Source organism: Suillus clintonianus (assembly GCF_016758775.1).
Source record: "Suillus clintonianus strain FC179 chromosome Unknown DEU56scaffold_19, whole genome shotgun sequence".
Classification (NCBI taxonomy): domain Eukaryota; kingdom Fungi; phylum Basidiomycota; class Agaricomycetes; order Boletales; family Suillaceae; genus Suillus; species Suillus clintonianus.
Genome location: NW_024539243.1, coordinates 399,931 through 413,209, shown reverse-complemented (window position 1 = coordinate 413,209; position 13,279 = coordinate 399,931). Strand labels below are relative to the sequence as shown.

Genomic DNA, 13,279 nt, shown 5'->3' with positions numbered 1-13,279 from the left:
CGAAAAAGCGCCGCGGCCGTGCTAATGCTGACCTTCGTCAGGAATCTAGGTCCTAGGACGAGCGCGACAGAAGAAGATAGCAAATGCTAAGCAGAGAGTGGGAGTACGAGAAAAAGTTGCATTCGAAACATACTCTCAGCTTCATGCTTTAAACAGTGACGCTTACAACGATCGGCGACGTTTTCCATCAGGACGCCTTGCTGCACGCGGCTGCCCCGTGGAAGCGGCCTGTCAAATCACAGTCATGGTTCTCTCTGGGTTCTCCATTGAAATTGCCTCAAATGACTATATATTTGCCAACGCGACTGCATACGACTCCCAATAAATTCCAAATGTCCGTCTATTAGATAAAGATGCGGTTTGTGATAACATGTCAGTAAGTAATGCGATGCCTTCCACAACTAGAGATGGCGTTATGCAAAATGAGATGGAAAGAGCGGAATTGGATCAGTGAATACGCTATCCAGTTTGTATGAAATCCTGCCCTCTAGACCTGCCTATATCCGGGGCTTCTTTCCAATCAGACTGCTTTACGATGGCGGGGGACCGTGCAGGAGTTGGGTCATAATCGTTGTCGTTGTCGTAATCTTCTTCTTCTTCGTCAGACGGTGCCAAATTTGCAGGCGTCTTGGAGGCGTTCAGTCCGCCTGCAGCACGCTCCTGCGCCCGTCGCCTTCTACGAAGAATCTGTTTTCGGTTCTTCACCGCTTGACGATATTCTGGCCCCTCTCCATAGAAAAGGGAGTATTCGCAACGTGGGCAGATCCATTCATCTGCAGGATTAACTATTTGCGCAGTGGGAGTAGCCGTGTTTGCCTTCTTGCGTCTGCGAGGCGGTATTTGTGCCGAGAGGAAGCGAAGTGGCAGTGGCCCAAGCATGTTCTGAGCATTGGCATTCGCCTGAACCACATTAGCCTGTCCAGATGAAGGAAGTCTGGAAGGAACGTAATTTTTGCGGTGATGTGGATTCGATGCGATAGCAAGTGCATTCCGCTTTTTCTTTTTACTTCCCTTGCCTTTCCCCCCTGGCAATTCCGAAAACTCCGCTACCTGATCCCCGCCTTCAGCTGCACCCTTGAGTGCCCGCTGCTGCGTTTTCTCTCCCCGCTTTGACTTAGCCCCTTTGCTTGCCGTAAGTGCCGCTTGCTTAGCATCGGCAGCTGCTTTAGCCACTTTAGCCGCTTGACGTGCGAGTTCATTTTCGAACCGATTCCTGAGTGCAAGCACCTCCTGTTTCGTCGCAACGAGGCGATCCGATGCTGATATTAAACCAGCTCTGATCAGGTTCTGAAATCAGTTAGATAGCATGTCTGCGACTCACTTGCGCTAGAAAACGTGAACAAGAATTGAGCGGTTGGAAATGAAGGCTTCTTCTGAGGGAGCATTGGGGCTGTACTGGCAAGAGTTCTTGCTGCGCGAGCGAGACGTGGAACACGTCGACGCGAGAGCCGTACTTTGGGCGGATTAGAGCCAGATCTGATCATCGAACCCGCAAAGGGCAAATGAGTCGATAATGCTTGATCAAGGGCAAGTGTATCGCCAAGAGAAAGAGCTCCCAAGACAGCTGCAAGCTGGCGCTTACGGTGCTTGAGCAGCTCCTTGTGCTGGAGACCTGCCAGCGTTGATGGACTGATCTTTCCCTTCCTGGGGGTTGGGGTCACCGGTGATGGCAGCACAGAAAGGTCAAGGCCGTGGCTAGCCCGACCATTCAATAGCGCCAAGCTGTCCAAAATCTCATCCTCTGCACCCAACTGCGGCTCCGCTTCCCGCCCTTGCGCCGCGCCTGTCATGTTGGCTGGGACCTTCCTCTTCTTCGTGTTCCCAGGTTGCTGGAGATGATCCGTATAGTCACCCTCACTCTGGTCCTCCTCCGACTTGCCCATCTTCCCGAGTTGGTACGCCGCGCTCAGATCAAGGGTGTCCCCGTTGCGGGTGCCACCGAACACAGAGGCGTAGTAAGACTGCAGAGAGAAGGAGTCAGCATGAGAAATGAGTTCTTCTGCGAGAGATTCTGCGCCGAGAATGTCGGACATGGGATGGATGAGGTCGTCTGCTGCTGGAGCGGGCGCGTCTGAAGTGCGTCTACGTTTAGGTAACGGTTTAAGCCTCCTCAACGGCTGAAATTCCGGCTCATCGGATGCGGGCGACGATCCTCGATACATCTTGTGGCAGAAATTCAAGGAAGGAAAAGAATCGGAAAAAGCTGGTAAACTGTAACGTCTGAAGCGAGAAGAGTGAAGGACGGAACGTCTGAAATACGTACGGATTCCGGCGCTGGTCCTTGTGCTGACGTGGAGACCAACTGCTACGAGTCGGTGGCTACGACAGCCGATCCATTTTCGCACCCTCCGGAGTCTCACTAGAGCTTGAGAGTTAAACAGCCTGCAATGGGAAGGCGTCTAGGATTTGATAGAATAAGACAGGAAAGACTACGGTACAGGATATGCGATGCTCTAACAGTAAAAATTGTCTCGTGATAATATCAAATAATGTCCGACCGCGCGTCGCAATGCCAATAAATGAGTGGATATCGCGAAACGATGACTGACAAATGATGTATGCTGCTCATGTCTACGGCCCGCCGTTTAACGTCTATCTATAATGCGGGGAGGAGGTGGCGCTTGAGGGAGAGAATTAGGGTAGACATATACCGCACCGAGACAATAGAAACACAGACGACGAATGTAATATAGGCCGTAGTCTTCATGATGAGCAGGAGCAACGAGACAAACCAGGTTGAAAGAGCAGCGCAAGGAGTCCGTGCGTGAGAGAGGGAAAGAAAGCGAAACACAGCGAGAAGGATGTTTGAGTGCATAGGGCGAAGAGTTTGTTGTAACCAGGGTCATTTTCATGAAGGCGAAATCGAGGCGAATTGAGGAAATCCGAGAGAAGCTGCAGGCCAAGAAGAATTCGATACGTTTGAGTGGGAGGCGAGTAGATTTGCGGCTGGCGATAGTATATTTACCACCAGCCTGATCCGCCACCACCACCACCTGCTCCATTGTTGTTATAACCTCCGCCGGAACCATAACCTCCTCCGCCGCCACCGTATGAAGAAGGGGAAGGGGAAGGAGCATTGCCGTAGCTCATGCCACCACGTCCGAAGCTTCCACCATAATTGCTGGCGCCGCCGTAGCCAGACTGCCTGTAGTCGCGGTTGCCACCACGACCACCCCGTCCAGCACCACCACTGCTACTACCGCCTCCACCTCCACGGCCACGACCGCCACGGAAACTCGATCCTCCAAAGGTTGTTTCATGTACGACGCTCTCCAACCAAGCAGGAATCTCCTGGTTAGCCTCGCGAAGAAGTTCGAGAAGATCGCGGACAATGTTCTTGTTCCCACGGTTGAAGAATGCAGTGGAGACACCGGTGTTTCCGGCACGACCAGTACGACCGATGCGGTGGACGTAGTCATCAATGTCCGAAGGCAGGTCATAGTTGATCACATGAGTGACATTAGGAATATCAAGACCACGTGCTGCGACGGCTGTAGCAACTAAAATTGGAGTACGTCCGGTGCGGAAGGTCTGTAAAGCCATCTCACGCTCACGCTGGGAGCGATCGCCATGGATGGACGTAGCAGGGAGGCGGTTTGACATGAGGAAATCAGACAACATGTCGGCCATGCGCTTTGTCTCTACGAAGACGAGGGTCAACCCGCCAGGAGGATCAGACGCGAGGAGATCAAGCAAAACGGAACGCTTGTCATTGTCCTCAACGTACTCGACCTTCTGAGTGATGTTCTCAGAGGTTGAACCAACACGACCGACAGATAGGAATATGTAGTCCTTCAGGAAGTCTCGTGCGAGCATTTGGATATCACGTGGGAATGTGGCACTAAACATAAGCGTCTGGCGATCCTCTGTGCCAGGCATGTCCTCGCCTTGGACAATCCTGCGAATCTGGGGCTCGAAACCCATGTCAAGCATGCGATCAGCCTCATCAAGGACAAGGTAGCGAATGTTTGCTAAACTGATCCGGCCACGCTCAATTAGGTCGACGAGCCGTCCAGGAGTAGCACTGAGGAGATCACAGCCACGCTCGATCAAACGCAGCTGCTGATTAATGTCGGCACCACCATACACCACTGCCGGGCGAACCCAAGAGCGGTATGCAAATTTACGTGCTTCTTCGTGAATTTGACTGACAAGCTCACGGGTGGGAGCAAGAATAAGGGCAGTAGGGTAGGCTTTACGTGAGCGTGAGTACCCCATTGATGGGGTCTCAGGCGGTGGGGCACGAGGTCCAGAAGCGAAAGAGGCGGAGAAAATAGGGAAGAGGAAGCCTCCTGTCTTGCCTGAACCAGTCTGAAGTGGGACGTGAGTGTCTTCATATTACTCAAAGGAAAATACATACCTGAGCACAGGCCATTAAATCTCTGTTACCAGCAACGATGGGAATGGAGTACTTTTGAACGGGAGTCGGAGTAGTGTAACGAGCGAATGCGATGTTCTCCAAGAGAACAGGGTCTAGTGGGGGGTTGGTAAAAGCTGTAACGGGTTCCGGGACTCCAGCGCCTGTTGCCTCGACAGGAATATCATCGTACTTCTCGAAGTTGATGCCGGTGTGTTGCTTGGATGGGTCAGTCGGATCTCCGAAAAGCTCCTTCTCCATGCGCGGATTGCGAGGGCCGACGACATGAACACCATTGCGCCAGGCACCAAATCCGGAAGAATCACGCTGTTGGCTATCTCCACGGGGTTCTCTGGCGGTCCATCCATTGGTAGATGGGCGACCAGCCCAATCACTTGCACTGCTACCTCCGCGGGAGGGACTGCTGAATGGAGTGCTGACAAAGGCGGAACCTTTGGAAGCGGGAGCAGCGCCACGAAGGGGTTCAAATCCACTACGTGGTGAAGCTTGGGGCTCGTTCCAGCCGGTCCTACATACCAGCGCTTGTGTTGAACACAGCATATTAAATCAGAAGGAAATGACGTACCCGTTGGATGGTGGCGGGGGTGGGGTAGCGCGCTGCGCATTTCTCATATGAGGAGGAACATATGCAGATTTCGTTCCATTGATGCCGAGAGAAGCTGAAACCAAGGATATTAGTTGTTGTGAGAAAGGGTACAAAGATAATATACGTACCAAACTGAGTCTCTAGACTTGCGTTGCCGTTTACAATTCCATTGGTCATATTAAGTCGAAATGATGAACTTGACCGTTCTTTTTTTCTGTCGTTGATGTTCTAGAGAAAGACCGATGTTGGTGGATGAAGAAAGAAAGCTGAGCAACCACAATTTTGATAAAAAATTCCGGTGTTCACAGATGCTGACTAATTAAAATCCATTAATGGGTCATTGCTCTCACACACCGCCACTTGCCTTTTTGGTTAGCTTTATGACTTTTGGTCAACGTAGACGGTGACATCGACCATTAAAATGTCTCAACAAGTTCAGCAAGCTCCAGCAGGTCAACAGAAGGCCCCTCATGTCCACCCACACCCGCAGCAAGCTCAGCAAGCTCAACAAGCCATGCCTACTCCTCAGCCAGACCCAGTCATGCAGGCTCGCATCGAAGCCGACTTTAAGCCTGTAGACATAGCAGTAGGAGGTCCAAGTACTGCATTCGCTTTCTGCAACCCACACAAGCTAGAAAAATGCAAGCAGTGCAACGTAGACTTTATCGCTCTCAATCGTGTCTCCAAGATTCTTGTCACAAACCCCACCTTACGTTGTCCACCTCCTCCAACCGTCGTACAGCAGAAACTCTCGCAGGCAGTAACGAATATGAAGGATGAGGGAAATGTCTGTCTTCTGACCGTCTTATGCATATCTTGCTGACTTTTCACATAGAACCTATACAAACTCAACAGGACTCGAGAAGCTCTCTCAAAGTACAACATGGCAGCAAGTATAGCCGTGCAGAGACCAGCTTGGGAAAGTGCTGCAATACTACGAGAAGAACTCTCGACCGTTGTATCCAACCGCTCAGCAGCTCTTCTTGAGCTCGGTGACTACCTCGGCGCGCTTGTTGACGCCGAAACCGTCATTTCCGTCCGGAGACAATGGCCGAAAGGTCATTTCAGAAAAGCAAAGGCACTCGTCGCGCTGGGCCACATAGAAGAGGCCAAAGATGCCATCTCTCTCGGCCTTCAATTTGAGCCTAATAACACTGTAAGCCACGTCCATGCTCCGGTTGACACGTATCTCACATGTTGCCTCAGGAGCTCAGCGGATATATGCTTGAATTGGACAAGCAATTAGCGTCGCGTAACCAGTCGATTACAAAAGAAAAGTCTGCGCCTGTCACATCCTCCTAATCAACATACGGACTGTATCCATATACCTGTGGATCTTCATTACCCATACATGCGAGCTCGATACATAAATTACAATTAGGCCGTATACATCCCTATGTGGGTCTCCCGTTCCTATCCTTCAGTGGTTCTAGAAGCTGCTCAGTCTCTATACACTCCTCTGGGAGCCTGAACATTCGCAGAACGATGTCAGGTCCCATCATTAATCTTGCTTTGTTCACGCGATTCTGCAACTCGAAACGTCTCTTCTCCGCCTCCGTCATTGGCGGCGTCGTTTGACCAGTCGCCCGTCTGAAGTTGCGCGACAAAGAACTCGAACTCGAACCAGCCGAGCTCATGGAGTCCACGGACATCCTCGGCGTGAATTTGCTTTTAGATTCTGGTGTTACATTTTCGGGAATATCGAATGAGGAAAATGATTGTGGGGGTAGGGTAAATTTGGGTGTAGGTCTCCTCTTCATGGATGATCCCGAATTTGCAACGTACAGCTCCGAGTTATTCAAAGTGTCCGGATCAGACATCGAGCGAAGGGGGTGTGGTCGGGTAGCAAGGGGCTGTGCTGGCAAACTCGTCTTCTTGACTGGAGGCTTCGTGGTCATGAGATTCGCCATACTACCTGTAGCATCCGCAAGCCCGGCATCATGTACGTCTCGGATGAACACAGCCAGAATCTGCTGTGGACGCTCCATGGCGATGGACGCATACAGCTCCAGATCTTGCTCGCCTGAATCCCCAATCAGGATGAACTTCGAGTCGGGAAAACCGTCTAGGACGTCAACCACATTCGCGCGCTTGCGTGTGGCGGGGTCAGAAAGAAGGGCGTTGAAGAAGGATCTACCATTGTAGGATTTAAGGCAAATTGATCCCTGCGGGAGGTCGGATATCCGCAAAAATTCTTTGATGACTGGGAGAAGTTCAAAGGGGGAATTAGACTACAGGGGTTCTGAACATTAGTATATCATAAAATATGGCATGACACTCACGACGTAGTGGAAGCGAACGCCTCGCCTCCACATCGCCTGATACCATGTCCCCATCTCTGGAATAGTCGTCTCTTCGAGGTCTTTAACGAAAACATTGCGGAAGACAGCACGAGCACCACTCGTGATGTTCGAGAGTTTGACAGTATCGTCTATGTCTGTTATCACACGGACGGGTGAAGATGTGATTGGAACAACCAGCGAAATATGCTTTGGGACGTCTGCTGGAATCATGTATGCGGGTGTGGGAGCGGGCTCAGGTAACAGCTTTGCAGCAACGAGTAGTTCTTGCTCTATGTCTAATCTGTCGAATGGTCTGTGTTGTGCTAGAGGATGCCTAGATAGCTTCTGCCAGGGAATCTTGAAGGGGTTTGCAAAGGCGCCATCTGGTCCAGTAACCACGTGTTCAATGTATAGCGGACCATGCTCGAGAGCGTCACGTTTCGAATCGGAGTTGCCCGGGGCAGTGGATACAGCAAAGATGGATATTTGTACAGTGCGGGATGCTAATGCAGATGACCAAAATGGTCGCAGACGTGCCTCGAGGTTACTGTGTTGCTTATGGAGCAGAGCGCTCCCAAACGGTGCTGACGTGTCGAAACGTGAAGGTGCCGGCTGAGGGTCAGATTCAGAGTCATATGGTTCTTCGGTGAAAGGCTTTTGTGGGTGCCTCATGTGGTCGAATTCCTTGTCAAGTTCCATCTCGAAGTCATCTGATATTTCTTCTGGACGGGGAGGTAGTTTAATGCCGTCTATTTCTATCATGGATGATTCTTTGACGGGCGATTGTTGGCCCGGTAGTTTGGGTAGAGATGCATAACCTGATAATATCTTCAGCATAGTGTTACAGCATGGTTTCACAAAAGCGCACCTCTAGCTAATCTCAGAAACGCACGCTGGGAGCGGGTAAGAAACTCTGGTGACCTGCGTGTGGTCGCATAGCCCGAGACAAATACAACTAGGTCAAATGCGTCTACAAAAAGTAGGCCTGTGAGCCCAACAAAAGCACGGCAAGAAAGTTACTTACTTTCATCGTCTTGTTCAATCGTAAGACACCGGGATGCCCAGCCAGGAAATAGAGTGACTTCATCCATGGTTGTTATATCTGATCCATTCCGCCTGATTTTCTGACCTGCCCACTGACTCCAGCTCTGCGTTGTCGTCTGCCCGTCGACATAGCCGCTCTCTCCTCGCCTAAGCGCTCGACGAGTTGGTATAACAGTACGAAGGTTCTGTGTGGAAAGGTAGGATTTCAGGCCAGCCAAACGCGATGAGGAGCGAGGTCCAGGGTTGCTTGCAGACATTGGTCTCTTCATAGAAAAAGCGACTCTCCAGGTGGTTGCATCAAGGTACTGAAACTGAAATCTGCATTGTTACTGGCGCGGGGTTTTGGTCAAGGCGCCTAACTACGTAGTACGTGTAGTTGGCGTGCAGGCACGGTGTGATACCGTGACATCGTGAGTCACTGAATTCATTTTGGCTTTATTTGCCGGGCTCGACTGCTTGAATGCGGCCCATTACCATCTTTTCTTTAAGCAGACATAGGCTGGTGAATAATTTAGCGCAACGAACGCAATCATATCACAGGACACGACACATGGATATCACACAAGAGCTGAAAGAGGCGGACAAGAATAGGAAGAAGGGTCCATCTTCAAAACTTAGGGGACACCCTCGTGATGATCCACGGATACGGGTGTCGAAGAGCCTGAGCTGGCTGCTACGACATGGTGCAAAAAACGCAGGATTAGACATGAGAGAAGATGGGTATGCCAAAGTCACGGATGTCGTAAGTTGCAAGGGACCTTTTGACATTTTATAGCATTAACCACTTCGGATAGCTCTCGAATCCCATGTTCAGAGATGTCAACTTCTCTCAGTTGCAAGAGATTGTCAGCAAAGACCAAAAGCAGCGATACCACCTTCTATCAGAGCCTCGGTCATCTGACTCACCGTCTGACATATGGTGGATCAGAGCGAATCAAGGGCATTCCTTGAAGGTACACACCTTCTTGTCGAACGAATATCAGGTTTAAATCTCTGGGTCTCAGACTGTCACGCTGGACATGCAGCCTATCACATCTGCATTGGATGTACCAATGGCTGTCCACGGCACGACGCTTGTTGCCTGGCAGTTCATAGGTAAATTCCTGTTCATGAGCTGGTTTGTCCTTTTAACACACATGTCAGCTACGCAAGGCCTATCCAAAATGAAGCGAAATCACATCCATCTTGCCCAAGGCATTCCGGGAGACAGTGTCATGAGCGGTAGGTGGAACCTCGTCTACATGCGTGCTCATATTTACGCTCTGAACCAGGGATGCGTAACTCTTCACAAATTTTGATTTTTGTTGATGTGCAGAAAGCCCTTGATGATGGCATTCCGTTTTACTTGTCCGCCAATGGCGTCGTCCTGACAGATGGCAATGAAGGATTCCTGTCACCAATATATTTCCAGCGGGTGGAGTTTGCCAAGGATCGCTCACCGGTACCGGGGTGGGAAGGCGCAGGGCCAGTTATACAGCGAGTATCGCTCGCTCAGTCCTCACCGTCCGAAGATCTTAAAGTTACACAGTCAAATTCAAGTACAAGCGAAACATAGTTTACATTCAAAGTGCTGTGATACCCTTTGCTCCAGTACCGAAAGATACTGGATGTCATTCCCGCTCCCCATCGATATCCAGTCACTTCTTCATGTTATCTCGCAACTCTTCTTCCTCTAGAATTTTTCGTGACACCTTGCTTCGAGCACGAATTCTAGACCCATAAAAGAAAAGTACCTGGGCAATTCATTAAGGACCTGACGGGCAGTAGCCAGTTCTGTCTTACCCATGGAATAGGCACTAGCGCCGCACCTATGCATCCGAACAGCGTCAGGCCCCATCTATGCGTCAAACCAGCAAACATCTGCGTCGTGAAAAGAGGAAAGGCTGCTGTTGAAAGATTTCCTAGCGATTCATGGCGTTCAGATGCAATCGAGAGTAGTGAAAGGGATGTACTCACGACTTAGACTCTGGCATGCAATGGCTGATGATGCGTATGTCCCATAGCTATAAAATCGATGAGTTTCATTCAATCGTGCAGGTCAAAATAATTTCACCAATCTGCGATGTACAAGAAGACCACCATGTAAATCACAAATGCGCCGGACATGAATATCTTGAGAAATGTCAGTCTCGCAAACCGTAACGAAGACGCGTAGGACAAACGGTGATACCGATTGCTGGCGCTATCCAGTGTACGTCCGGTCTTGCTGTCCAAGCATATATGAATATCCCGGTTGGTATGAAGATTGCTGCAACACAAGGAAGATAAAGACGCGCTTCTTGACGTTTACGAGAATAATGTTTTCTAATTCAAACAGGTCAATAATCCAAAAGTGTGCGATGTAACCAGCCCATGCTCACTGATATAAGTTCTCCTGATAGATGTTGGCAAAGTATCCAACGAAACTTCCAACTCTAAGTCGGACAATAGTATCATCACGAGTTCTAGATGCTTTCGACTCACATGAGGGTGCTGAAGACGAATCCAGTGTCCTGTACGTTAAATCCGTAGACCGCCTGGAAATTATCGGAGACAGATCTATACCTGGGTTAGACGGCGAGCACAACAACATGGAGCGGCGTACTCTACAAGGGCAAAGACAACGCCCCATGTAAAGCCGATCCATAAACTGAAACTCTGGACGATAGGCTCCGTCAGCAAGAGATCTGGAACAAGAAAATGTCAGCTGGTCCGAGTGAATCACGAATGAACTTTACTGACATATTGGTCGTGTGCAGGAAATCTTGATTAAAGTGATCAAGTGTTGTTTTTCAATTTTCGCTTGGTACCTATCATCTCCTGTCTCTTTACGCTTCTTGCTTGCCAGGCGAGTCAAAACTATGGTGGCGCGCGTTTCTTTCATGAACAACACAACAGAGATGAAATAAGCCCCTGTAAACCTGTAGGAAACTTTAGTCAGTACAATGTGTGCGATGTGTTCCAGGAGACTAACATAACATGGACCCACTGAATCCATCTCCATCCAAGGCGGGGATTATACTCGATTACACCAGCGATTAGAGGCCCAAGCCCTGTTCCAGCAACAGCAACAAGAGCGAAGAACGCCATTGGTTGTCCACGCCTGTAAAGACAGCTGTAGCGATCAGACAAGTAAATATCTCAAAATGCCCAACTCATGTTGCTTCCATACGTCAGCAATTGAACCGCCCACCAAGGTTGCACCTGTTGAGCCAAATGCGCCCCCGAGCAGACGCCCAATCATGACGATCTGTATGTTCGGTGACCTGTAATGGTCTGTGAGTCAGCGTCACGTTTCGGGGAGAAAGGAGCTTACAGGGCGATCATCATTTCCGTAAGCATGAATGCAAACGATGAGACGATGTATATATTCAGGCGACCGAATTCTTCCGTAAATGATGAAGTGATTAGAGGAACGGTGCCAAATCCGATTGCCCACATGCTCAACCCGACAGTGGCCTGGAACTGAGTGCAGTTAAGGTCCCGCATCATCGACTGGTATCCCATAGAAAAAGAGGCCGACGCTGCAGCTAGAGGACGAAATTGTCTCGGTCAAATCTCTGGTCGCTTCATGGTGTAGATTGGATTACCGATTATCCCAGTAAAAGCACACGCCACCAGTGTGATCGTCCACTTTTTCTTGTATGAGAAGTTCATGGGATCTCGCGTGTCATTTTCCTCGAAAGTTACCTGTCACCCACGAACATTGATTGAGGTTGAAGGAGGCGAAGCGAAAGACTACTTGCAAGAAATTGATCGCTATCCTCCGACACACGGGATAAAATTGACGATGGAGATTTGACGATGTCACATTTCTCAGGTTCTTTTACGGTCGCCATGAGTTTGTAGTGAATGTCGCAGGGCAATGAGGGTTCGAGTGGGTATCTGATTGCATTTTCCAGCTCTTTTAAAAGTATAGGTGGCACGACTTCTTTCGTGACTAGGAAAAGTCACGAGCCCACACTGGCACAGAGATAGGTCATTGGCCAAAGCTTTGTTTGAATGCATAGCTAGGCCAGGTCGATAATCTGATCCCGAGAAAGCACGACCCTGTGTGTGTGAATGTTAATGTGAATGTGAATGATAAACGGGAGCCATCCGGACAGAAACAAGCCCGATTTTACGTGGACATTTGAGTTTGTTGGAGGCTTTCCTAAATTTCCTGAGTGCTGGACAAGTGAAGACGGCGTTCTGGATGTCAGGGAATCAGACACCGGCACGTTCGTCCGAAAGAGCATTTTGACTTTTTCGAATCAATGGCCAGCAAAGCGCTTAGTTTGGCAAAGTGGCAAATAGATGTGCCAGTGATGATGCGGGCCAGGCGATGCCCAGCTCGAAGTTATACCGACATGCGGCCGCACGAGCCTACGAACGAAGTTAGCTATGGCGTTGGGGTGAACGCGAAGAGCTGCTCCAAGACAGACTCTTGGGACATATCCTACATACTAACCTCAATTATCTGTGTTTTTAGGTAAGTTGTGCACTCATGGTGGAAGGGGAAAGTGTAATTAGCTGAGGTAACCAACTTTCGAAGTTTATGTTTGACGGAGGAGCGGATACGGAGTCCCATCCTGCTCGGGAGGCCGTGACATACGACAGCACACGCGTCTCTGTTGCAAGAGGCAATCATATTATAATATGCACTTATGTACCTAGTCAATGTGTTCAGTCACAAATAATATTGAAAGTACCTCAAGTTACCGCAGAGACCCATCATCAATTGTTTCTCAATAACAAATAGAAGAACAAATAAGGGGATGATCAAAGCGGGTGACGAGCACAGTCGCAAGATTATTCAACGCATTAGGTCAATCACGGTGATCAACTTCTTGCGAAGCCACCGCTTCATCGACATCTTGGTGATTGGCTTGTTGCTCGAAGAGTATTAAGATGGTTTCTGCGCCTCCCTGTGAATCATGGTGGGTTGGTGGAGGTCTTGATCATTGCCTCGGTTCTGGAAGCGGGCGGAGCCTGAGTGCACTAACGCCAGGTTATTCAATGACCTGGCCT

At 49.7% G+C, this 13,279-nt stretch overlaps 6 protein-coding genes across 6 annotated transcripts; 2 read left to right on the top strand and 4 right to left on the bottom strand.

Annotated features, from left to right (window-relative positions):
- Positions 1-268: 268 nt before the first annotated feature.
- Positions 269-2,533, bottom strand: DEU56DRAFT_209862 (uncharacterized protein). Its single transcript, XM_041345081.1, has 2 exons — positions 1,322-2,533; positions 269-1,259 (listed from the first exon to the last, which is right to left on the bottom strand). Exons 1-2 carry the CDS (start codon positions 2,160-2,162, stop codon positions 460-462), a joined length of 1,641 nt encoding a protein of 546 aa, XP_041210874.1. The 5' UTR covers positions 2,163-2,533; the 3' UTR covers positions 269-459.
- A 428-nt stretch (positions 2,534-2,961) lies between these two features.
- Positions 2,962-5,141, bottom strand: DEU56DRAFT_732537 (P-loop containing nucleoside triphosphate hydrolase protein; the record flags this gene model as incomplete). The annotated part of the gene is made up of 4 exons (XM_041348281.1): positions 2,962-4,311; positions 4,361-4,886; positions 4,944-5,037; positions 5,093-5,141. The coding sequence occupies 4 exons, from the start codon at positions 5,139-5,141 to the stop codon at positions 2,962-2,964; spliced, it is 2,019 nt and encodes a 672-aa protein (XP_041210873.1).
- Positions 5,142-5,505: 364 nt separating this feature from the next.
- DEU56DRAFT_732642 (uncharacterized protein) lies at positions 5,506-6,210 on the top strand (the record flags this gene model as incomplete). The annotated part of the gene is made up of 2 exons (XM_041348286.1): positions 5,506-5,751; positions 5,800-6,210. 2 exons carry the CDS (start codon positions 5,506-5,508, stop codon positions 6,208-6,210), a joined length of 657 nt encoding a protein of 218 aa, XP_041210872.1.
- Positions 6,211-6,246: 36 nt separating this feature from the next.
- Positions 6,247-8,675, bottom strand: DEU56DRAFT_209858 (uncharacterized protein). The gene is made up of 4 exons (XM_041345080.1): positions 8,271-8,675; positions 8,115-8,216; positions 7,247-8,064; positions 6,247-7,195 (listed from the first exon to the last, which is right to left on the bottom strand). The coding sequence occupies exons 1-4, from the start codon at positions 8,557-8,559 to the stop codon at positions 6,359-6,361; spliced, it is 2,046 nt and encodes a 681-aa protein (XP_041210871.1). The 5' UTR covers positions 8,560-8,675; the 3' UTR covers positions 6,247-6,358.
- A 165-nt stretch (positions 8,676-8,840) lies between these two features.
- Positions 8,841-9,845, top strand: DEU56DRAFT_732488 (uncharacterized protein; the record flags this gene model as incomplete). The annotated part of the gene is made up of 4 exons (XM_041348277.1): positions 8,841-9,032; positions 9,085-9,243; positions 9,295-9,511; positions 9,562-9,845. The coding sequence occupies 4 exons, from the start codon at positions 8,841-8,843 to the stop codon at positions 9,843-9,845; spliced, it is 852 nt and encodes a 283-aa protein (XP_041210870.1).
- Positions 9,846-9,927: 82 nt separating this feature from the next.
- On the bottom strand, positions 9,928-11,926 carry DEU56DRAFT_870357 (major facilitator superfamily domain-containing protein; the record flags this gene model as incomplete). The annotated part of the gene is made up of 13 exons (XM_041355622.1): positions 9,928-10,023; positions 10,073-10,191; positions 10,247-10,293; positions 10,344-10,402; positions 10,453-10,594; positions 10,651-10,704; positions 10,754-10,828; positions 10,875-10,956; positions 11,012-11,190; positions 11,244-11,372; positions 11,425-11,535; positions 11,586-11,799; positions 11,860-11,926. 13 exons carry the CDS (start codon positions 11,924-11,926, stop codon positions 9,928-9,930), a joined length of 1,374 nt encoding a protein of 457 aa, XP_041210869.1.
- Between the last annotated feature and the right edge of the window lie 1,353 nt (positions 11,927-13,279).

Coding starts and splice junctions, on each gene's coding strand:
- DEU56DRAFT_209862 (XM_041345081.1), bottom strand. CDS start 2,162: ATGTATCGAGGATCGTCGCCCGCATCCGATGAGCCGGAATTTCAGCCG. Junction 1,260..1,321: donor GTTCACGTTTTCTAGCGCAA/GTGAGTCGCAGA, acceptor GTTTAATATCAG/CATCGGATCGCCTCGTTGCG.
- DEU56DRAFT_209858 (XM_041345080.1), bottom strand. CDS start 8,559: ATGAAGAGACCAATGTCTGCAAGCAACCCTGGACCTCGCTCCTCATCG. Junction 8,217..8,270: donor GATTGAACAAGACGATGAAA/GTAAGTAACTTT, acceptor TACTTTTTGTAG/ACGCATTTGACCTAGTTGTA. Junction 8,065..8,114: donor GTTTCTGAGATTAGCTAGAG/GTGCGCTTTTGT, acceptor AGATATTATCAG/GTTATGCATCTCTACCCAAA.